General features: G+C 45.0%; 1 protein-coding gene across 4 annotated transcripts in view; it reads right to left on the bottom strand.

Moving 5' to 3' along the window:
* AUTS2 (activator of transcription and developmental regulator AUTS2) overlaps positions 1 to 23,225 on the bottom strand; it is a 1,022,921-nt gene that overhangs the window by 307,134 nt on the left and 692,562 nt on the right. For all 4 annotated transcript variants that reach the window (XM_084880675.1, XM_084880676.1, XM_084880677.1 and 1 more), the window contains exon 5: positions 5,728 to 5,757. In XM_084880675.1, the coding sequence (XP_084736801.1) occupies positions 5,728 to 5,757 (30 nt within the window). The remainder of the gene's footprint in view (positions 1 to 5,727; positions 5,758 to 23,225) is intronic.

The raw sequence follows: 23,225 nt of genomic DNA, 5'->3' as shown, positions 1-23,225 counted from the left end.
TTCCAAGAACTCTTGAGTATTCTTTTTATTAATTTACATTTAATAAAAAAATCTGTACATTTGTAACCTCTAGCTTTTTCAGTTGCATGGCATAGTCTTAATGGGCAAATATTCAACATACACATTCAATGTGAGTGAAGCAATTTTTGGTTTGGCATAAAAATGCTGTGATATAAAAAAAAAAATAAGAACTTAATGAAAGTCAGAATTAAAAATAATCGGCAATAGAAATTTAATGCAAAGATTGTATTAGTAGAATTTTTGGATGGATATGATGGAATTAAGGCAGTTGGAAATATGATGATGTTGGAAGAACAATTTTGACCCAGGCATAATCTTAGAGGAGTAAAAAGAGGTTAAGTGGATGGGCATTATGGAAATCAGGCATCCAAAATGGAAAGCCCTTGAAATTCTGCCAGAAGTTGTAGAAATTTCCAAATAAGCTAGAGAATTTACAGATGGCTTAAAGTATCTTACGAGAAAATAAAATTGTAAAATAAATATAGAACGCAGAAGATGAGAGCACATTTTTGTTGGAATTCAGAAAATAAACACTGGGGTTGACATGAACTTGTTTTCTCAACTTGTTTCATGCGTCCCTTCCATTTGGAGATGAGTATCCAGGAAAGGAAATGCAAATTTAGCAAAACAGTGAACTTTACTGAACACCCAGTTTGTGCCCGGCATTATACCAGAGCTAGGGATCTAAAGACAAGAACATGGGCCCCTGCTTGCTGCCTGGGGAACGGTTGTTGGCTCTGCTGCTGTGAAACTGGAAGGGAGAAGGAAAGTCCTCTCTCTAGCTGCAAAATAATACAGCATCTCTGAGTTGTCTCCTGGTCAGAACACCTCCTATTTCAAACCAGGGATGGGAAAGCAACAATGAGGGCCTCTGAATCTCATGCATGTTGCTGAGGGTGCACAATCTTGACCAATTGTGAAACGTGGCGAATCAAGGGGTGAGACTCTTCCACTATAAGCACAGCCACATGCCCAGTCTTCAGTTTGATACCTCAGCAGTTTCTGCGTTCTTCAGGAGCCAAGTTAGGCATGTGGTTTGTGTTGAGCTAGGAACAAAAGCCTGTGCTGGTTTCTTCGCTTGCTTTTCTTAGAAACGGCACCCTTCCCACACAAGTAAAAACAAAATGATCAAACCTACAAATTTAGCATGGATTAAAAAATTATAATGCAACCAAAAAGTGTGTGCAAGTCGGGGAGAGGAAAAGAAGTGGTACTGCCTTTGCCATTAGTCTGAGTCCCAGGAGACTTCCAGGTACTGGTGAGCAAACCACAGGAGCAAGGCAGCCTCCAGTGGTAACTCGAATGGGTAAAAGCCCACACAGAGGAGCTGCCTTTGGAACTCATGCTAAAAGCTTCATTAGGAAAATGAGAAGAACCCCTATCTGTGATAAGATTGTATATGTGTGTTTTGTATGTGTGTATATGTCATGTATCTATAAACATAAGCATGTGGGTGCATGTACACAAATACCTCCATAGTTTTCTAGTCTTTCCTCTGAACTCTCAAATTGTTAAGAGCATAGCCCATGGAAAAGTATGTTTCCCTTTGACATTTATTATAAAGTAGTGGTTCTCAAAACCCATTGTGTGTCAGACTTTCCTAAGAAGCACTTAAAAAAATACAGACGCTGTGCCCACAACCCAGATGTACTGAGTCCGAATGTCTCCCCTGTGACGGACATCTGGGAACCAACGGCGTTTGGTATGTGGGACAAGAGCTGTACAATCCAGGACCGCATGCCTGCTTGTGGCTCCAGGGCTTTGCCCAAAAGAAAGCCTGATATTTAAGATAAGGAGTTCAAAATACACTGTTTGGGGACCTTTGTGAATTCCACTGCCCTTCCATTCAGCTTGTAGCAGGAAGCAGCGCCCTTGGGGACGAAGGCTGAGCCCCAGGTTCCAGTGGAAACCAATCCTCCCTGGCGTTCTCTGGCAGGCTTCCTGGCAGAGCGAGAGTTTTCTAAGAGGAGGATAGGCTCCCTCCTGCCCTGAGGGGGCTCTCCCCTTTCACCCGAGTAGAACGAGTGGAACTAATATTTATAAAGCACACACTATGGTCCAGGCCTGGAGCCAAGGCCAAGGCCTTCACTGAACTGTCACAGACTACAGCAGGAGCTGTCCTTATCTCCATTTGGCAGATGAGAGAACTGAGGCTCGTCCACGGCTACGAAGTGGTAAGGGACAGCCAGAAAGAAGCCTAGGCCACCGGACTCGGATGCCCACGTGCTGGACCACTGAACCCTAGGCCTTCCAGCCAACGCTGCCATGTGGCCCACACAATAAAAGGGGGATGAGTATATAAAATGAGAATGACTTTCAGCCTTCACATTACTTTCATAACCCAATAGGAGGGTGTTCTTTGGCATCATAGCTGCTGTGGCTGAGAGAGAGAGAGGAAGCAAGAGGAAATATAGACCAAATATGTGGAAATATGTACGTTGCTTCTTTGTTCTCATGATACCAATTCATTTCCAGTGGGGGGATTGGAATGATTGCTTAATGGGGGTGATTAAGGTGCCAAGTGCTGCCTCTGTCACTAACCACAGTGAAGACAACCCCACACCTGAGGTGTAGCGTGCCAGCCTTTCCTAACCCCGCCCATTCCCACCTCACAGAGTCCTCCTGGCTCTCTGATATTGTGTGAAATGTATTCTCGGCTGGGAGGGGAGGCTAGGAGAGATGTGTTTCTCGTGGCTCATCAAAGGCTTTCCACCCACAAGTACATCTTCCGCATTTATGGAAAGCTCTGCTTTTCAGCCCCTTTCCCAGTCACTTCCACATTAATTAGTAAGGGTATCATTTTATAAATTACAGCTTCGCATCAGAGGAAAGCAGAGTTTATCTTAATTCAGTCAGCTGTGTGAAATGCAGTAGCCTAATTTTAGACCGCCAGCTCTGCAGATCCCCGCGGAGAAAGAGAATGACAGGTCTTCCAGAGAGAAGTCCCAGTGGGTGCCCTACAAGTCTCACTTCTGCCTCCAACAGCATCCCTGGTGGGGCTACTGATGGGATCCCAGGACACTGAGTGGCATCTTTTCCACCATTAGCAATTCAGATTTGAATCCGAATCCTCCAAGGGGCACATGAAAGCAGCCCTGTTAGCTGTGGGGCTCCGAGAGGGCCCAGGCAGGAGGCTCTGGCACAGAGGAGGCTGACAGGGCCCGGGCTCCAGCACAGAGCACAAGTCTGCGGGATGGTATTAAAGCCAGGGATAGCCACCGGGCAATCCCAGTCTAAAAGGGGAGCCCGATAGTCTTAACTATAAGGGCGAGCTGGCATGGCTGCAATTAAGAGTCACAATTGCTCTTGTCAGGAGGCCTGGGAGGAATGCCCGGGGGAGGGGAGCAGGGAGAGGGGATGTGAGGGTGGTTGGGGAGCAGCTTCCAGGTAAGAAGAGGACCTGCAGGGCCACCACAGTCTACAGGAAAGACGACAGGGGTGGGGTAGGGAGCAAGAGAGGCACAAGTGCACACAGGAGGGAGGATCAGTCTGAATGCTCTGCCATCTCCCCACTCCCACGGGCGTGCCTATATACATCTCCTTATTGCCTGTATTGCTCTGAAATCATCCTGAACTGAGTGGTGGGCACCAGCCACTTCCCACCGCCTGCAATCTGGTGTCAGAGACTGAAGCCCGAACAGCAATGACTTGGGAACCCGGCCCCAGAAGGATTAGTTCAGGTGTTGACATTGGGGGGGAAACACCGGGATCCCTCTGAAAGCCAGGGGCACTTTGGTAATTCCCAAAATGACCCGCTAGCTGATCATCTGGAGGAGTGGTGCTGAAACCTGGAGGACTCTGAGGTCAGCCTGGAAGGGCCGAGGCGTGGGGATTTTACAGCTTCCCCGTGATCGGTGTGCCGCCCAGGTCAAGACTCCTATCAAGACATGCACACAGAATGCAAAACTGGACATCCTCACCACCTCTACCACTGCTGGTAGGCGATGCATCCGGAATTCACAGCGCCTTCCCAGGAAGAATGTCTGCTGGGCTGGGAGACCCCAAGCAGGCTCATCCCCTTGGAGAAGTGCCACCACCTTGGGCAGAGAGGCCAACCACCGCTATGGAAGAGCTGGTGGAATGGCAGCAGGTACCTGTCCTGCCTGTTGCCTATGGTGACACCTGCCATGTGGGATGTGGCCCGACGGCTCTAAGGCTGGTGGGCACGCCTTGAACACTGACCCTCCAAGCTGCCCATGCACCTCTGGCAGCCACTACTCACTGGTGCCCGAGACACCGAGGGACTGGCTTCTAAGCAGCTCGTACTCCGGGGGCTGGAGGAAGGAAGCTCCTACTTGTCAGTTAAACAAAAGAATAGTCCACAGCCCCCTTTGCAGTGTGTACTTTCGCTGTCATCCAACAGCCCATTACCATGTCACAGCACAGCACACCCTTCCATAGGTCACTTTGTTTAAAATGACATGGATAATGCACATGTCAGCAAGCTGACAGTCCTGGCCGTCCTTCAGAGATAAAAACCTCAGGGCGAGAGCCTGTTCTTATCTGGGGACACGCATTGGTCTATCATCCAAGTCAGGCAGAACATGATTTCTCCAGAGAGCACTTTTTTCATTTCCTGATTTTAAGGAAATCAAATAAGCACCATTTGTCTTCATCTGAATATGCTTGACCTGCTCAAATGATGATGTCTCGCATTTTATAACAGGCTACATATGCTGAATTCAAATTAACAACAGCACAGAACAAGAGCCTCCACGTCTCTCCCGGAGGCTGGCAGCAGAGAAGGAGGGCGAGCCTGGGCTGATGGAAAGATCCCACTAAACGCCAACTGCAGAAGCTGACTAAAATCAGCAAGCAGGTAGGAGGAGATGGAAAATGGGGCTCAGGGGCGCCGGCTCCAGAGGACAGATCCAGAAACCGGGGAAGGAAAACCAGCAATTCCTTTTGGTGCCAAGTAACAGAGAAACCATAATATCCAGGTAACTTTTGGAAATACATAAAGTAGGAATAAAAATGGAAAGAAATTGGGTCGGGGGATTTGAACACACAGGAAGAAAAATCAAACAGACAAACCATCCCTTTGCTTCAGCAGCAAGAAGTTCACATTACCAGGCCATGATCCAGTCTTCTGAGAGCTCAACCCAGAGCCCCCCTTCCTCACCCTCGTTGAACTGGGTACCCCAAGGCTGGTGGTCATCAGCCTCGAGACCGAGTGCACCTGCTGGAAGAACTGTCCTCCCACCTGGTCACCCACCTGATGAGAGAGAGCAGTACCCCCTGACCGCCCTGCCCACCCCTTGCCCCAGGATGACATTCCTAGAAACATTACCATTAACATCTCCATTGAGAAGCCAATGTGTACAGAAAAGCAGGAAGAAGCATACAGGCCAGTAAGATAAATGAAAACATGACATTATAAATACATACTAGCACATTTAATGTTCCAATCAAGGATGAAAGAAGAAAAATCAGATGGCTATTAAGATAAATAAATCATTTCCTCTTTTGAAATCTTTTATAATGTGAAAACTTAGTGTCACATATGTGCACTCTTAAAGGGCTTATTTTAAAAAAGTGGACCTCACAAATTAAATGTTATTTCTTATTATAAGAAACATCACTATGTGAATAAAACCTGGCTTTACAGAAGCTGGTACCATGTGTGGGAGAACAGCAGCATGTGTGGGAGAACCACGCTGCTCAGTGTCTTTGCACTGTGCCCACAATTGGGGGCAGGGATCTTACCTTCTCTTCCTGGTCACTGTCGCTGTCACACTGAAAAAGAAAACAAGAGAAGGAGGGTTAGTGCAAAAATGGAGTAGGTTTTTGTCTTTGATCCAGAAAACAAAAGCAAGACCAGTAAAGGAAAAGGGAATGTGGACTGAGCTGAGTAGAGATTCTTTGGCAGGAGTGCTGGTAAACGGGTAAGAAGCAGGACACTGACCAGCTGCCTGCAGTGTCCTCTGTGTCTGTGCTCTGTGGCTCCTCCTGAGGGCAGTCTGGTGTATGCTCATCACCCCAGGTTGCCCCCCTATTGCATGGCAGAGGGGATGCCCAGCAGGAGCCAAGCTGACCACAAGGTTAAGGTGAATCAAGATCATTTGATGGGATTGAGAGCAAAATCAATTCTTTAATGGAGACCTTCTACCTTCTATTGTCAATGGCTGTCTCACTCCTGGTACTTTTCTAGAAGAAAAGAGGCAAATCACTGGGCACTGCATTCACTCATTTAGATTGGGAAGGAAAGAGAGCATAATGGGTGAGGCTCACCACTGGGAGGCTGCCTTTTCCAGAGAACAGAGGAATGTTCTCTATAAAATACATGCCAAGGCCGAAGCCGGTTTGGCTCAGTGGTAGAGCGTTGGTCTGCGGACTGAAAGGACCCAGGTTCGATTCTGGTCAAGGGCATGTACCTTGGTTGCGGGCACATCCCCGGTAGGGAGTGTGCAAGAGGCAGCTGGTCGATGTTTCTCTCTCATCAACATTTCTAGCTCTCTCTATCTCTCTCCCTTTCTCTCTGTTAAAAGTCAATAAAATATATTTAAAAAAAATTATAAAATAGATGCCAAGGATGGAGGTCAGGGTACCAAACCAATAATATGGGCCAAAAAAAAAAAAAGTTTTAGGACAGTAGACTCACTTGCACCATATCTAACAGATCCCACGTACCAACTGTTGAGCTGGGTTTGGGATAACCAGGAATGATAATTAACTCAAAGGGAAAAAAGAATACAAAAATATTTTTTAAAAGCAACAATGTTCTGTTATCTAATATCTTATTATTATTATTTTTTTTAAAGGGACATGTTTTGTTAAAGTAAACACACAGCAGATAAATGGTTCATTCACTCAAATGCCTTTGAGAAGCATGGCAGAGATTTAAAGAAGACCCAGGACTGTTCCTAAGGTAGCTTCTAGTTTAGCTGTCCAGTCACCCACCATGGGGTGACCAGGACAAGTCCTGAGAAATGAGTCATTTAGGATTTAATTGTTGTACGAACATCATAGACTGTGCTTACAGAAACCTGGACGGTAGAGCCTACCACACACCGAGGCTACACGGTTTAGGGCTACCGGCCATTTTGTACAGCTTAGTTCTGTACAAAACAACACGGGGTTAAGTCAAGCACAGGACAGAAGGAGGCAATCCAGAGAGGCAGAAACATGAGTTGTCTGAGGCTGTGGCTGGGATAACACAGCACACTGTTTTTCAGCAAACTATTTTTTTTTAATAAGAGAAAGAGTACCTTCTAAAATAATAATGATAGGTATAGGAAATACATCAACCCACAACACAGCCATGATTATTGTCAAGCATTATGTACTGCACAAAATTAAACTTCTACAGGACTGGCAGTGCGATAGGCTTGTTTGCATAAGCACTCCACAAAGACACCAGTAACGAGTGGCACTACGATGTTATGACAGCTGCGACGTCACTAGGTGATAAAAACGTCTGAGCCCCACTACAATCTTGGGGGACCACCGTCATATATGGTGGTTGACTGAAACACAGTTGCGGTGCATGATTGCAGAAATAGAGTCAGAACACAGACTCTGAGCAGGGGGTGCATGACCAGAGCTACGTTCTATTAAGATGACGCTTCCCATGGTGGAGGAGAGAGTGCACTGTGGGAGCAGCCGGGTCACAGGGACACCAGTTTGGCAGCCATCACACTGTCTGTACCAGCAGGGTGTGTGGTTTGAGAAAGAGATGAACAGATGGTAGAGCAATTCGAAAGGTAGAACCAACAGGACTTGGTAACACATGGATATGGGAAGCAAGTCAGAGGGATGAGTCGAGGATGCTGCCAAGGATTTTTAGTGTGGCCACCTGGATGTGGGAGTTGATGCTGCTATGAACAGACACAGAAAATAAATTTGCTTATACAGCAGTCACTACTGGCTAGATACCCACAGCCATTCACAATCCGTTCTCTTAGTCTGTACCTTCTCCTGACAGTTGGAGAATGAAAAAGCCACATACTCTCTCTTTTCCAGCTTTCTTTGCAGCTGAGGGTGGCCATAAGATACATTTTTGGCTGAGACTTGAGGAAATGTCTGCTGACGGTTCTGGAAACATTTTCTCTCCTCAAAGAGGAAGAAAAGCAGAGCACTTGCCTCTTGCCTTTGAACATGACTGCATGAGGATGTGAGGTCTGGATCTGGGGCAGCCATCTTGCAGATATGAGGCAAAAACAACAACAACAAAAAAAATGGAGTACAAAACAAGATGATCAGGCCCAAGGAAGAAAGACCTTGGCACAACTGAGCCATCTGAACCACCCTCAGAGCAGCCTGGACTTGTTTGTTCAGATAACAGATAAGTTATAGTATTTAAACTACAATTGAAAATAACCCTAACCCCACCCAAAGGGACATCTTGGTATTATAAGACACGTCCTAGAGACTACTTCCTCTTCCCAGCCTATGCTGTCTGTACCACGAGCATGTAGGGGCTCACATCACAGCCGTGCAGACCGGAGGACTGGAGGGCTGTAACATTTTCTTTTCCACTGGCTCCTCGATGCTATAGGCTTACCTGAGTTCTAGTGACAGTGCTTTAACCAAGTACATCTGAGCCATTTTCAACCAAGCTTTCAACCTCAACCTCAGATGGCCCATGCCTACTCTCTTTTGCCCGATGAGTGGGTTTCTCTATTATAAAAAGTCAAATGAGCCGAGAAAGAAAATGGTGTCGTGATGTGGCGACTCTGAAGGCCTAGAACAACAGACAGCTGAGGAGCAGTTCTCCCTATGGTGTGCTTTTCCCATTGCCTTTAATTAAGCCTTCCTTGAGGGTCCCAAATTCTGGGCACATTTTCAAGGGTGACAAAGCATGATTGGGGGAGAGGGGGATGGAAGAAGGACGAGGATTTGGCCAGGCAGGGTCCTTTTCCCAACTATTCACAGCCCACCTTGTGAGGTAGGCAATGACTGCTGACGGCTGGAGCACAGAGGGAGTGGGGAGGTCGGGAAAGAACCTCCAGTGTCCACACCGCCCCCACCCCCCATCCTAATAGCAGAGTGTCCCTGGGAACGGTTACTTCTATCAAAGTGTTAAGCTTCCAGCTTTCCGACAGTCCAGTTCTAATTTCAAGGTCCACTTAATTCCGCATCAAGTAATTACTGATATACCCAGAAGCACCTTGTCTCCAGAGCTAAGCATATGGTGGGGAGCTGAGACCTACTGGTATCCATTATGGAAGCAGCACGGATGCCAAGCCGATTAAAAACGCCCAGGCTCCCCACGCAACATGCGGGTGAGTGACAGCTCCTCGGCGAGGCCAGCCGCAGAGGCTGCCAAAACAGTCTCCGCTGCGCGGGGCCCACATGGTGCGCTGAGAAAACAGTTCCATTTCTGGTATTAAATTCCCACACTGACCCGGGGACTTTGCCGTGAGCTCAGCAGGAGCGCGCCATCCAATTTACAGCCTCGCTCTCTGGAGCCTCGAGTGCCAGCCCCTGGCAGAGACGAATGATGGTCAGCCCCTCCAGCTCATAAATTATGCAAAGGCAATAAATGCACTCAGCAAACAGCGCCTAACGTTTGCCTAGCCTGGCTCCTAACACACTCTGTAAAAAGCCAGAAGCTCCTCCACACATACAAGAGGTCTATTCCACTCATAAAGGGGGTTTGTTGACAACTCCAGACGGAAAGCCAGCCATGGGCCTAAGGAGTCTTTCTGCTTCGCTGGCAGCGGTTTATGGGCCTGCTTTATGAAAAAGGGAGGCTGTTTTATGGAGTCGGTGTGGGGAGAATTCATGGTCTCACATTCACGTTTAATACACTGTGCAGCTTTCATACCCCAAGTTCCATGCATGGTGGATTTTTTGGGCCAAATGATTCTTGGTCTTGAAAGGTTAAAAGAAGAAGCGTCTGCTCCCGAATCCCTAGATACTCACTCCAATTTATCAGAGTTCACACCGAGCCACCTCCTGATTCAGGTTTATGTTCTGCATGAGGCCGGGAAATGGGAAAGGCATGTCAAATGCAGAAACGGGGTCCCAGCTGATTTGGCCCGTCTAAGCATTTTGACATCGAGGTCCTGCTTCGGTTTATTAGCAAACAGGTTGCACACTAACGACCAGCTTGAGGTGACAGAGGACTCTCTATGACTAGATTCCAAAACCCCTTTGTGCAGAGCTGAAAATATTTTCCTGCATTGTAAAAGCAAGCAATGACAAGGAACCACCAGCCCTTGTACTAACCTACCCGGGGAAGAATTCTTGGTCGCTCAGTCTTCAGACAATGATACCACACAAACCCACCACAGACAAAAGAGGGAAACGTGATGTGGAATCCAAACCATGTGCCTCAAATGCAGAATTAGAAAGGGACTAGTTCCTCACCTGAGTACACACAGCTATTCCAACACATCACCATCCACTTCATAGTTCCCTTCCTCCCGCCAGCTTCCCAAATCAGACCTGAACCTTCCTAGGCACCTCCTTCCTCTCCTAGACATGTCCCCCCTCTCCCAGACATGTCCCCTTAAAACTCTTCAACCAATAAACCAAGTAACCCACCCACCTAATAGTTTTTCCTTTAAAAATTAATGCATATTTACTGACTAGATTTTAAAAAGTTGCCCACCAATCAGCCATCCATTGACACTGTTGACATATTTGTACAATTCTTTCCAGTCTTCTCCATCCATTCTCTTCTTCACACACATACACATTTTAAGAGATGAAATTCTACTATTTTGTAGCCTGCTTTGTTTTTGCATAATATGCCAAATACTTTAGTTTCATGAGTAACATTGACCCTGTACCATCACTTATAAAAAAAGGCTGCACTGCAATCCACCATGTGGATTGTAAATTGTCAGAAGTTCCCAAGTGCTGGATATTTTGATTATCTCCATTGAACATCCGGGACTTCCCCCTTGTACACATTTGCCAATGTTGTTTTTTCCTTGTATCTTTTCATGGCCCTTCCTGTTCTGCATATTCTTTAATGCCTTGTCTCCCCAGAGCAGCACCTGCAGTTCCATTGTTTCTAGATGGCTTCCAGGGGAGTCCTTGAAGAGTCCCTAGGTTCCATCTACCATTTCTATGTTGAGACTAAACATCACTATGCTCCCCATTTGCCAGCTCTGTGGCTTGGTAAAGTCCATCCATCTCAGTTTACTTAGCTGTAAATGTGGGTGATAATGCCATTTCCCTCATAAGAAGATGAGAATAAAATGAGATAATATGTGTAAACAACTTAGACAATGCATGGCACAGAGTACCTGCAGACAATAAATGTTAGCTATTATCAAAACGTTTCTCTGTGCTAATCCCCTCCCACCCAAGCCCTATAAACACCTCAGACTCAAGCATCCCTCTAAATCTAGACCCACCATCCTTTGCCTACACAACCTGTCCCTCTCCCATGTTGTTCCCACCATCCTGGAGCAGACCTACATTCCTTTCTCACCCAACATTATCTATTCTACCTTTTAAGTCCTCTCCATCTCCACTGTCATGGACACCACTTTGGTGCAGGCATTTATTTCATCATTACAAGAGGCTAATGATGCTTCCCAGGTTCATGGTCTCTTCTTTTTCTGATCCAAGTCCTTACTGACCACAGTGGATTTCCTAAATTTCAATGTGATCATGTCACTTCCAACTTCCCTAAGCCCAACTTCTAGCCAAGCTTTCAGCACAGTGCTCCTCAGCCTTTCTTTGGATAGGGGCCGTTTTTGTTTTATTTTATTTTCAAATACATTGTGACCTATAATAAAGATGTAATATGCAAATGGTTGTTACACTGTAAAGCATAATGACCAACTGCGTGACAACTGGGTCATGGATCAGAAGGGGGGTGAGGCGGCAAGCTATGAGTGGGTAGGGGGCGGTGAAGGGAGCTACAGGAGGGCAGGGCAGCAGGTGGAGAGCTACTGGAGGACCAGCGAGCTACTGGTGAGTTACTGGTGCATGGATTCGTGTGCAGGGCTACTATTATTTTTATAATATATAATAAAAAATTTCTAGAAAAATAAAAAACACAAACTATGTTATTTGATTTAAAAGATGTAAAATTACTCTACTGGATTGCTATAAAAGCTTTCAAATGCGTAGTCTCAACTATCTTACTAACTTCATATCAGACTAGTTACCACCAGCTGATAGGTTGTCCTCGGTCTGTGTCCCTATTGTTGAGTAGCAAAATTCCAACATACCCCTTGCTCTAGCCACACGTGGGCACACTTGGTCACACCCTCCGCCCTTAACAATTCCCTCTGCCTGGAACTCTACTCCATCAAATTCTACCTAAAAACCTTTCATGTGCCTTTAAAAACACAGGGCCTGTTCCAATACTCTTCTTAGAAGAAATCTTAGAATTCTAGTACTTTTTATGATTAATTGCTTGTCTCCATTCCTTACAAAACTGTATTTCACTGTTTGCCACACGTCTTCCTCACCAGAGAGTGATCCCACGCAGGGAAGGACAGCACCTTCCTCAACTTTGTATCTCTGGGCCATGGGACATAGTGGGCCTCGATCATATGGGCACTTGTATCCCATTCTTCTTCGAAAATCTTCAAAGTGTGGTTGATCCCACCCAACACAAGCAAACTATGACTTAAAAGACAAGCAATTCCAAAGGAAGAAGGCACAGGAAACACGTACTAACTTGGACTGTGTGGTACAATGGGATGTGTATTTGAACACATTGGGCAGTGTTAGAATTGTCAGAAGAGCCTAGAGCTGGGGCCCAGAAAAAAGTATCTTCTATTATGTGATGATGACTTTATTGTATTTCTTCAAACGCAGTACCTGTGTTTTAAGACTTTGATCTGAATTGAAATAAGTCAAGGTCTGTGACACCTCCCTGCCTCATTCAGAATAAGGGAATGAAATGGAATTCTAGGGACCTTGTGATGGAATGCATTCTTAAGCAGAAAGTGGCAATCATTGAATATATCACATACAATGACATTGAGGAGGGCATTGCTCTCTATTCTGCTCAATGGACCTTGCTGGAGCAGTTATTTCGTATCTCAAATCCATTTATCACTGCCACCAAAGGTGTCAGGGCTGAACACCATTGCTGAATAAAGTTATTTTATTCTCCTTTCTGCCTAAAGGAAATGAGAGGAAAATGAGGGAGAACCCCAACTTGTAAACCACTGTGTCGAACATCAGGTACAATTTAACTTTGCCAAGTGACAAAACAAATCGGTTCCCCTTTGGGGGAGGCGGTTTATCTAAGCCTGTAAAGACATCCCTCACCTAAAAAGCAATTTCAGAAGAAGCCACCTGCAGAAAACATGACACTTATTTTCTTATTTAAAGAAAAGAAGTGAGGTGGCGGCACCGTTTACAAAAAACATGTCCACTATCATCTTCCCACTTGCCCAGGTCCCTGTACATGCAGAACGGGCAGCCACGAGCTGATGTCTGCCTCTGTCACCCCACACAGAGCCCTCATTGCCATGGTGTACAGTCCTCTCACAGCCTTGGGCTTCAAATGAAATTTAAAGCTCGGGAGCCCTAGAAATAGAAGACCCCCCTAAAGATTTGAGGTCTTCTTCCTAATTACAAAATGATGCCATTGGTTCCTCCTCCCCTGTAGTATTACAATCACTATGTCTGATCAAATGAAATCACACACCCCAAAATAAAAGTCTAATAAAGGAATCTGTATGCCAAACATAGCGTACAATATAAGAACAAAGTTTCTGACAATTATGAAATGAGCACATTTGAAAATCATATAAGGTCCAGCAATCTGCAGCTGTTGAGGTATAACTAAGAGTAAGCTTACAGAAGCTTCTGGAATTTTGTATTGGTGAAGTGCGATTCCTATATGGGGAGTGTGCAGAAACGGGGAATTTTGCAAGTTCTCAGCTTGAACTGGCTGGAGCTCAAATGACCGATGTGATTTGAGGGGCAAGGGGAACAGTTCTTATTCTCCCTCTCAGGTCTCTTAGATGACCACACAATTTCATTCAATAAATAATTTTAAAATGCCTACTATGTGCTAGGTTCATTCTGACCACTCATTCGAAGTGCAAATATACTGACAAATCATTTTGTTCAAACCTGACATTCTAAAGCTCGCAAATTTATCGTCAATATTTTTTTTCTTTTTATCACTTTGAAATCCAGGTGTATTTCATAAAACACTCTGTATACTGTAAATTTCCACTTAGCTCATTAAAATATCGTTGGGTTTTTGGAAGTAGGAAAATAAGTGGGTATTTCACAAATTTTTGGAGAGTTCAGCATTTTCCTCCCTCAGAAGAAAGGAAGTCCCATTTTGCCAAGTATAAACAAACACACATAAACCCAAAGGCGAAATTTACTTTAAAACCCAGAGCCCACAAGCCTGTGGTTGGCAGAATGAGAAAAATGAATTTCTTATCCAAAGGTAAAACTCAGTTTAGGGCTGGGTGATTTGTAAAAGATCTCTGTGAAGCTTAAGCACCAGATCCTTTGCCTCTTTGTCATTGATTTACCGATTCTAAGTCATCAATAGCATTAATCCGTACCTGCCTAGGGACCTATTACAAATGACTTTGAAGATGGTGTAAAGCAAGAATGTATTAGGAGTGCACAGTGTGAGTAGCAGGGAGACCTATTCTTTGGTGGTTTTCTGTATGACCCTGGAGTGCCGCACTCTTCCCTCTCCTGGTCAGTCGCTTGTCTCTCTGGGTGGGGCTGGAGCCCCCTAGGTTTGCTTCAAGTAAAGCTCGGTTCTTCCAGAGTCCCGTGTTAGCTAATAAAACACAAATTTGCTGATGAGCAAAAAGGAAAAGTATGTTACGGGTTAAAATAATACAAGAGACTATTTTTTCCGCTGTGTTGTGATCCATAGAAATCACCCTGAGCCTTTTCCCTTTCTTCTCTGCCTGGGAAGCCAATTGCTTTGATTGCAGTGATATGAGCTAGCTAAAATGACTTGCCCTTGCTTGTGAGGCAAATGGAACATGCTAATAGAACTTATCGCATTACCCGATGCAAAAGTGCCATAGCTCATTACTTTAAGATAAAAGGATATCATTGCAGACGGCAAGCAGAATTGACTTTCTGAGGCCGACTTGATGATGATTTAATCAACTGCTCTCTTTCACTTCTCATCTCTGCGCCTGTCGGTTTCACAGGTGCCGTTAAATGAGACACTCAGAAAGTGAGCGGAGGGAAAGAAATTGCTGTCATTACTTTTCAAGAAAGGAGGTATGCAAATTTTCGACAGAAAGATTGCGTTCATAATGGGCCTGGTAAAATACAAGGATCATGCTTGACAGGTGAGGGCAAGCCATTTGTATGTCCTTAAAGCAGAGCAACCGTTCTCGTTTAGAAATGTGCTCCGTAAAAGAAACTACAAATGAGAGGCCTGGCTGGGCTGGGAGTGAAGAGGGGGAGGGGGAGTTTGGCAGGCCAAAGCGCACAGGGTTGGTCCAAGCTGGTCTGAGCTTTAGAGAGGGTGACAGTGCTCTGCCAAGTATGAGCTATAGAACCTCTGGCAAGTATCCTAACCTCTCCAGGCCTCAGTTTCATCATCTATCAAATGGGGCTATTGACAGTGTTTACCTCCCAGGCTGTGGAGAGCATTCACTGAGTTAATAAATAACATAATAATAATAATAATAATAATAATAATAATATATAATTAACACAAAAGGGTATAGAACAGTGCCTGACACATAAAAAGCACTCCGTAGTATTAAAAAGCATTCATTCATTCTTTAACAAAGAGCATCTTATGTGTTTTTATTTAAGAGTATGTGTGCCAGGTGCTGGGAATCTAGTTTAGATAGAGTACAATTCTTCATTGATTTCATATCCGTAAGTCCTGCTCCTCCAGCAGATGGTGAGCTCCTCTAGAGAGCAGTCTGGACTCATCACAGGGCCCAGGGCAGTTTTAGGACCCTAAACCATGCCCAATAACGATTTGGTGATTTATGGATTCCTCCTCCCTCCTCTTCATTTCATATTTCTGAAACTGTGCAAGATGCTCAAGCCCTCGGAGGAGTCCCCTCCTGGAGCAGGAAATGTCTGTCATTAGCTGGGACCTCAGGCGCTCGCCATGTGTCCCGCGAAGCCTGGAGAAGAATGGGGTGCAGCCAGGAGGAACAGACAGTTGGCTTGAATCCCCTCCAGAGAGCAGAATGAATCTGAATAGATTAAATGATCAGGGGAGTACGAACAGAGGTGTTTTTCATCCACTTTGCCTTCAATAGGTAATTGTTCTATTTTCTCCAATACTCCAAGTAAAAGCATCTTTCTTAAAGTGCCTGCAACTCCGAGTTCTTTTCCCCAGCTAGTGAAGCTGCTGCAAACCCCTCTCCCTCCCAGCTTGAGTTGTGAGGCCCTGCTAAGCTGCTCCTACACGACCCAACTCCCGCCAAAGGGACAACGTCCACCTCAGGCAACAGGATACAGAGGAGGGTCCAGGCAGCAGTGCGGCTTTGAGCTGTCTCTTTGGGAAAAGCCTGGCTCCTGAGCTGCATTTCACTGCAGCATAGTTCTTCCAGGGGAGAAATCCTCCACAGGAGCCATCTTGAAGCGTCTCCCCTACAAATGCCAGCTAGCAGCTGGGGGGTCATTGAAAATGAAGCCCTGCCAGCAGCCTGGGAGGGAAACGTGACAGGCTCTCCATTGTCAAGAAGTTAAGGCTTCCACCGGCAGAGGCAGCACTTGAACCCAGTTCTGTTCGTGCTGATTCATGTTCTCAGCCTCGGACTTCATGTTCTTGGCAAGTACAATATACCACCTCACTCCCGCTCATGCACTGTCCAAGGAAACTACCTGAAAGCACATATGGTGGGCTGATGGTTTGGCAAAGGGTAAGCCAAGCTGAAAGTGAACGGAGGGAGTCGAGACCATGGGCAGCAGAGTAGGCAGCTGTGGGCCATATTTCCACTCCACTCCATCAGGAGGAGGAGGCCCAGCACAGTGCCTGGCTCAGGGATGTGCTCATTCAATCTGTGGCTGACCTGGGTTCAAATTCTGACCCCTTCACTGAGTAGCCGAGCTGTCTTGGGAAAGGTACTTAACATCTGGGAGCCTACCTGTTTTTAATTTTTAATTCTCACCTCAGTATATGTTTTTATTGATTTTTCGAGAGAGGGGAGGTGAGGGAGGGAGGGGAAGACAGAGATATATCAACGTGAGAGAAAAACATTGACTGATTGCCTCCAGTATGTGCCCTGACTGGGGACAGAACACACCTTTGGATGTACAGGACAATGCTCCAACCAACTGAACCCACCGGGGCTAGAGCCTACTTCCTCCCCCACCCCCCTTGTAAATGGGGGTGATACATACTCCATTGGATTTTTTTGTGAGAATTAAATGAGTTCAAGCATGTGAAAGCAGCCAGAAAAAAAGACTCAACAGTTTTATTCTTCCAAGTCTTTATATAAGCTATATTCTATCATACTCAGAAATGAGGTAACGTAATAGTTATTTAAATGTTGGGTTTCCATTTTTTTTGGCCATTTTATTGCCAGAGGGGAAATCATATTCTGCAAGGAATTTTGCTTGGGAGGTGTCTGAAGATGTGACACTATGCTATCCAAAAACAACAACCCAACAACAGAAAGTACCATTCTCTCTGAAGCAGAGAACAACAGGAGTCTTCCTGGTAACAAACGGGTTTATTTCACTGATCAAATACCAACAAGGCAAGTCACTTTTATTTTTTATTTTTAAAAAATATATTTTTATTGATTTCAGACAGGAAGGGAGAGGGAGATAGAGATAGAAACATCAATGATGAGAGATAATCATCTATTGGCTGCCTCCTCCACACGACCTATTGGTGATCGAACCTGCAACCTGAGCATGTGCCCTAGACTAGAATCGAACCTGGGACCCTTCAGTCCACAGGCCAATGCTCAATCTACTTGAGCCAAAGCAGTTAGGGCCACTTTTATTTATTTTTATTTATTTTTATACTTCTTATTGTTGATAGTATGGGGGGAGGGAGGAAGGGGAGACATTTGTAAGGCAAGACACTTGAAAATTCAAGTTTCTAAGCATTCCTTTAGGTCCTTGATGAGAAAAAAAACTGGTGGATACAACTTGAATTTATGCTTCAGTCAAATAGCAGTCAATAATCTGTGTGTAGGGACTAAAATAAAATGCATAGATATAAGATATAGGGTCTAAACTTGTAGGTTATGTATAGTGCAATAATGATGTGGGCTTTGACATTATTAAGACGTTCACTCAAATTAAAATTGGCAAAATAAATAGATAAGATAAATACAAAAAAAAAAATGCCAGGTAATTATGACTACAACTAGGAAACCAGCCATTTTGAAATTTATCCAGAGATTCTGACCAGTCAGAATAAGGAGCTTCTTGAAAAGCCCTGTGCACAAGGTTCATTTATATGCAAAGCCTACTTAGGGATGGATCTAACAAAAGTAACCAACCGAGTGACCTTGGGAAGAGATAAGACTTCCTAGAGCAGTAGTTGGCAAACTCATTAGTCAACGGAGCCAAATACAATGATTGAAGTTTCTTTTGAGAGCCACATTTTTAAAACTTAAACTTCTTATAATGCTATTTCTTCAAAATATTCTCGCCCAGGCTGTGGTATTTTATGGAAGAGCCACACTTAAGGGGCCAAAGAGCTGCATGTGGCTTGCGAGCTGCAGTTTGCTGACCGTGGCCCTAGAGCCTTAACTTCAGTACCTGCAAAACTGGGGACTAGTTGAGAGACTCTAGCTAACGTGCTTGGCACTCAGGAGGCACTCAACGATTCAACCACTTCTATCCTCAGGGACACGCGGGGGTGTCTGTTCCCTGTTCCCTATGGATGGAAGCTTTCCCTAGCTTTCCTCGCCATCCTTCAGGTGTGAGTTTCTAGCATCTTCAATATTGTGGTCAGTTTCCCCAACTATAGCTCAGAGTTTGTAAATTACATTAGCAGAATACGCGTGGGAAGGTGTCCTAGAAAGTGTGTAGCTGAGGTAAAGAACTAGACAGTGGTTAGTAGAGTGGATGCCAAGGTGTGTGAGTGTGGTGGCTGTGTCTTAATGTAGCTATGAGAAATACATGGTTGTTCAACTCCAAGGTAAAAGTAAATCCTAAGACAGTAATGCCATATTCTTGAAGAAATCCGATCATAACAATATTCTTTTCAGAAAATCAGGAAACCCAAACTCCAAATATATTGAAGCTTACATTGGACTCACCCTTAAGCCAACAAAAGCAACTGGAATGGGATGGGAAAAGGGAAAATGGTGCTCTCATATTGCTGGAACATAATGGCCACATATCAACATCCTACAACCAGATTGCCAGTTTAGTTTTTAAAATGCAAGGTAGTGAAAAGCACAGCCAAAGGAACAGAAACATGGCCTGAGACAAACTGATCTACAATTACTAGAGGTGGTTCAAGAGGATCCAAAGACATGCCAGACTGGTTCCCCCCACCCCTTCCCCCCACTTTTATTAGGCGCTTTACTATTGCCCCTCTTAAAATTCATCAGACTCATAACTGGGATTTTAAATTAAATTGTACCTAACAACAGTCTTTATTGTAGGATGGCTTGAAAAGCTAGTCTTCTGAATCATAAACAGGGAAGGGTAGGATTACTATAAATTGTCTGCAAGAAAATACAAATTGCCAAGATAAAAACACCCACTGGCCTGCCAGTCTCAAGTTTCCTGTTTTGACATACTATATGCAGTAATTTGGTCTCCACAATCTCTTATTAGAAAATGAATGTGCTATTTTTTTCTGAATGCTGCAATTACAATAATTGAATTTAAAATGGGGATTGAGTTTCTCTATTTGGAGGAAAAGAATAATTGTGCATTTCTGATTAAAATCAAGGGGGCTGAATGGAGGTTGTACAAATTCCAGCTCCAGTCTCCTTGAGAGACTCCTCCTCGGGCCAGAGGAGAGAGACGTTCGCGCAGAGAGGCGGACCAGCCCCTCAGCAGCAGGCGCTGTCTCTGGCCTCATTTGCTTTGTCTCCTGGCCTTCATTCACGACGCCCCTGTGACTGAGGCAGTCAGAACACCATGGCATTGTTACATTTTAAATGGCAGCCATGCTGGAGCTCCCCACTGTGTCAAAAATTAAGAGTTAAAATGCAAGGAAAACAAACATCTCTTTGTGTCAAAAATGCCTGTCCCCTTCCAGCCTGCCAACATTCGGAGCACAGACTCTCCCCTCTGCATGGGGGCATGTGACGGCAGAGGGAGGGGCGGTAAGAAGAGAACGCAGGCTTTTTTTCCTCAAGGGCCCTGCTTCTTTTGTTTTAGCAAAACATTGTATGACAAGCCACCTCTTGAGGTTCAGATGTAAGAACGAGAAAGGGATGGAGGAAGAGATCTTGCCCTGTTTTTTGGGTCTTCTTCTTTTACTTTTCATGGCACCGGTCAGTCTTCTGAAACCCCCATTTCTCTTCATGTGAAGGCAAAATTTAGTTTCACTCAAGTCCTACCAAATGTTCCTTAAAACAGAGCTTCCCAAGGAAAGAGAAAAATGTTCCAGCACTGAGTGAGCCACGCATTGTCTGTCTATACTGCTTACTATTTTCTGTTTCATGGCTTTATTGAGATGTAAGTGACACAAACAGACTGCCCGCCTTTAAAGGGCACGATTTAACCCATCTTCTCATATACCCACCACGGAGCCATCACCGCAATCAAGACGGGGGTGCACACATCCACCGCCCCCAGGTTTCCCGGTGCTTTGTGAATCCCCGGCTCCTCTCCCTGCCCTACCACTGCTCTGCGTCCTGTCACGATAGATTCGTTTGTGTATTTTCTAGAGTTTTATGTAAATGGAATGGCACAATGCTCACGTTTTCTGCCTGGTTTCTATCACGCTCTGCTTGCTATTTGGACGCCCAATGAAATGGGAGCCTCCCGGCTCCAGCGCGCAAGGCGGCCCCCGGAGGCTGCGTGGCCAGGGTTGGCTGCCGTCCCCCGGGAATAGGACCGATTACTTGGTCTTACTTTATCCTCCGGCTTTACTATGTACTTCAGTAATCAATAAACACTTCTATGGCAGAAGGTTTATTTTACCCTATAAATCCAAGGAGCGGAGAATGATATTAAGACATCAGTATGGATGGGCTCTGCTGCTCTGTAACACTATGAGAACGCCAGCAACAGATTTAAATCTAAGGAGGTTACAGAGCAGTCACAGCTCCTGGCTGGATGGCAGGGCTCATAAAAGACTCAGGCAAGATCTACAGCAATGCACTGCGGACCAATGGGACTCGGCAGAGCCCAAACCGAACAAGCAGGCTGGTTGGGAAAGAATTATACGCCCTGGTTTGAGTGGAATGTAAAGAGCCCCCTCTCAGAAATCCAAACTATTCCTTAACAAGTGAAAAGGTAGGGAGCAAATACCGATGACAAGCTGACTGTGCAGAACGCCGGGTTCTGGGTGGGGAAGAAGCCTATACCCGATGGTCGCCTCCCAGGAGGCTCTCAGTCTTCTCCCCTGCAACCCTGGCCCATGGCTCCGCTAATGATCACGGTGCATCTTCTCTCTAGCTGGCTGCCGACTCACCCTTCCTTCCCAAGGCAGAGGCTCAACTCAGGGGAGAGGATATAGATGGCTAACAAACATAGGAAAAATTCAACTTCATCTATAATCAAAGATAGGCAAATTAAAAAAGAACTTATGTCTTTTTCATCTATAAAGAAGAAAAACAATGCAAGTGCTGATGCTGACACACGATGTTGGCCAGGCTGCGGTGAGGCAGACAGCCGCCCACTTCTGAAGGGATGTCGACTTTTTATCTGAAGAATAATCCTGTGACATGCACCAAGCTTTACCTCTCCAGATCAACGCTTTCTGTGTAGAAGAATTTGTTCACAATTTTGTTTACGAATTCACCATGCAGCTAGGAAACAACCCAATAATATACTTATATCCCTGTTCTTAACCTTACAACACCTCTCCACCCTCTCCCCATCCTGCTGTGTACCTTCTTGGCATTCCAGTTTTACAGGGAGAGAGTGAGTATTCAAGACATCAAGCAACTTGCCAAGAGTGAGACATTTGTAAGAGGAAGCTCCAGTCACAGGAACAAGGCATTTCTAAATTTCTAGATGAACTGCGCACACACACGTGAACATGAATGTCCCCACAGATTGGGGAACAGAGCGATGTGCCAGTGTGTGGTGTTCACCCACAAAAATAATGTTCATAAGAAATTCTATAAAAGTGAAAAAATGATCACAGTGTAGGGAATTTGAAATAAAAATCCTATAAGTGATCTTGGGTGAGCTGCACATCCTCTCTCAGGTTCAATTTCTTTTTATAGGGATAATGTACTTGTCTCTCAAGGTAGAGGTAAAGAAGTAATCCATGAAAAGTACTTCTTTTATTGTTACGACTGTAATTAAAGAAAAGTAAGATGCACTTAATTACATATGTAATATTACTTTGGAGTTTCTACATACACACACAGGGAGAGAAAAAAAAAAAAGACTTGAAAAAGATGCACCAAATGTTAACTGCCTATGTCTGAGTGATTAAAAGTTTGAATTATTTGTATTTTCATCTTTAAATATGTAGTAATTTTTTAATGATCATGTTATTTTTTTAATTAGAGGAAAAAAGGATATACACATACACACAGACACAAAAAATGTCACCCATATGATGGTGTCCCTGAGGTTCTGACAGACACTGGTCTCTGGATGTCATAAGATGGCAACTGATAATCTCACTGTTCTTCACAGCAAAATATTTCTCTGTTCAGAGGCTTTCCCTGGGTAAGGATCTCTCTGGTGAGCACATCCAGGCTAGCACTTCTGTTGTCCAGCTCATGATACTGTTCAGACTTGGGTTCTTAGCAGTGCATGAGGGATGTTACTCAACCTTGTAGTCAGCGGCTTTGCTTCCTCATCCATAAAATGGAAATAATAATTTGTAGTTCTTAGGTTTGTGTGAGGATTAAAAGAGAAAGAGCAATGCATTCACGAGTGCTAGGATATAGTAAATGTTCAATAAATAGTTGGTCGTCCCTTTTGCCCTGGGCTGGGCGATGACTGTGGTGCTTTGAAAGTCAGCCACCAAGCTTGGGGGACAGATCCCAATCAGCACAAGCACCCCCTGCAATTCCTCCAAACCCGGAAAGGCCAAAGCAGGAGAACTGCTGCCTTCCCAGGTGATTCCTTGGAAGGAGCAGGGGTGGCCGACAGCGGTGCTGATAGCTAGGTGTTTCTGCAAGGAGGTGAGAGAGCGGGGACATGGGCCCATGGTCCTTTAGACACCACAGCTTGTCTGATGTGCCCTTCAAGACAGGAGGGAA

This window comes from Pipistrellus hanaki (assembly GCF_964339955.1).
Source record: "Pipistrellus hanaki genome assembly, chromosome: 4".
NCBI lineage: Eukaryota > Metazoa > Chordata > Mammalia > Chiroptera > Vespertilionidae > Pipistrellus > Pipistrellus hanaki.
This window is presented reverse-complemented; position numbering and strand designations above follow the sequence as displayed.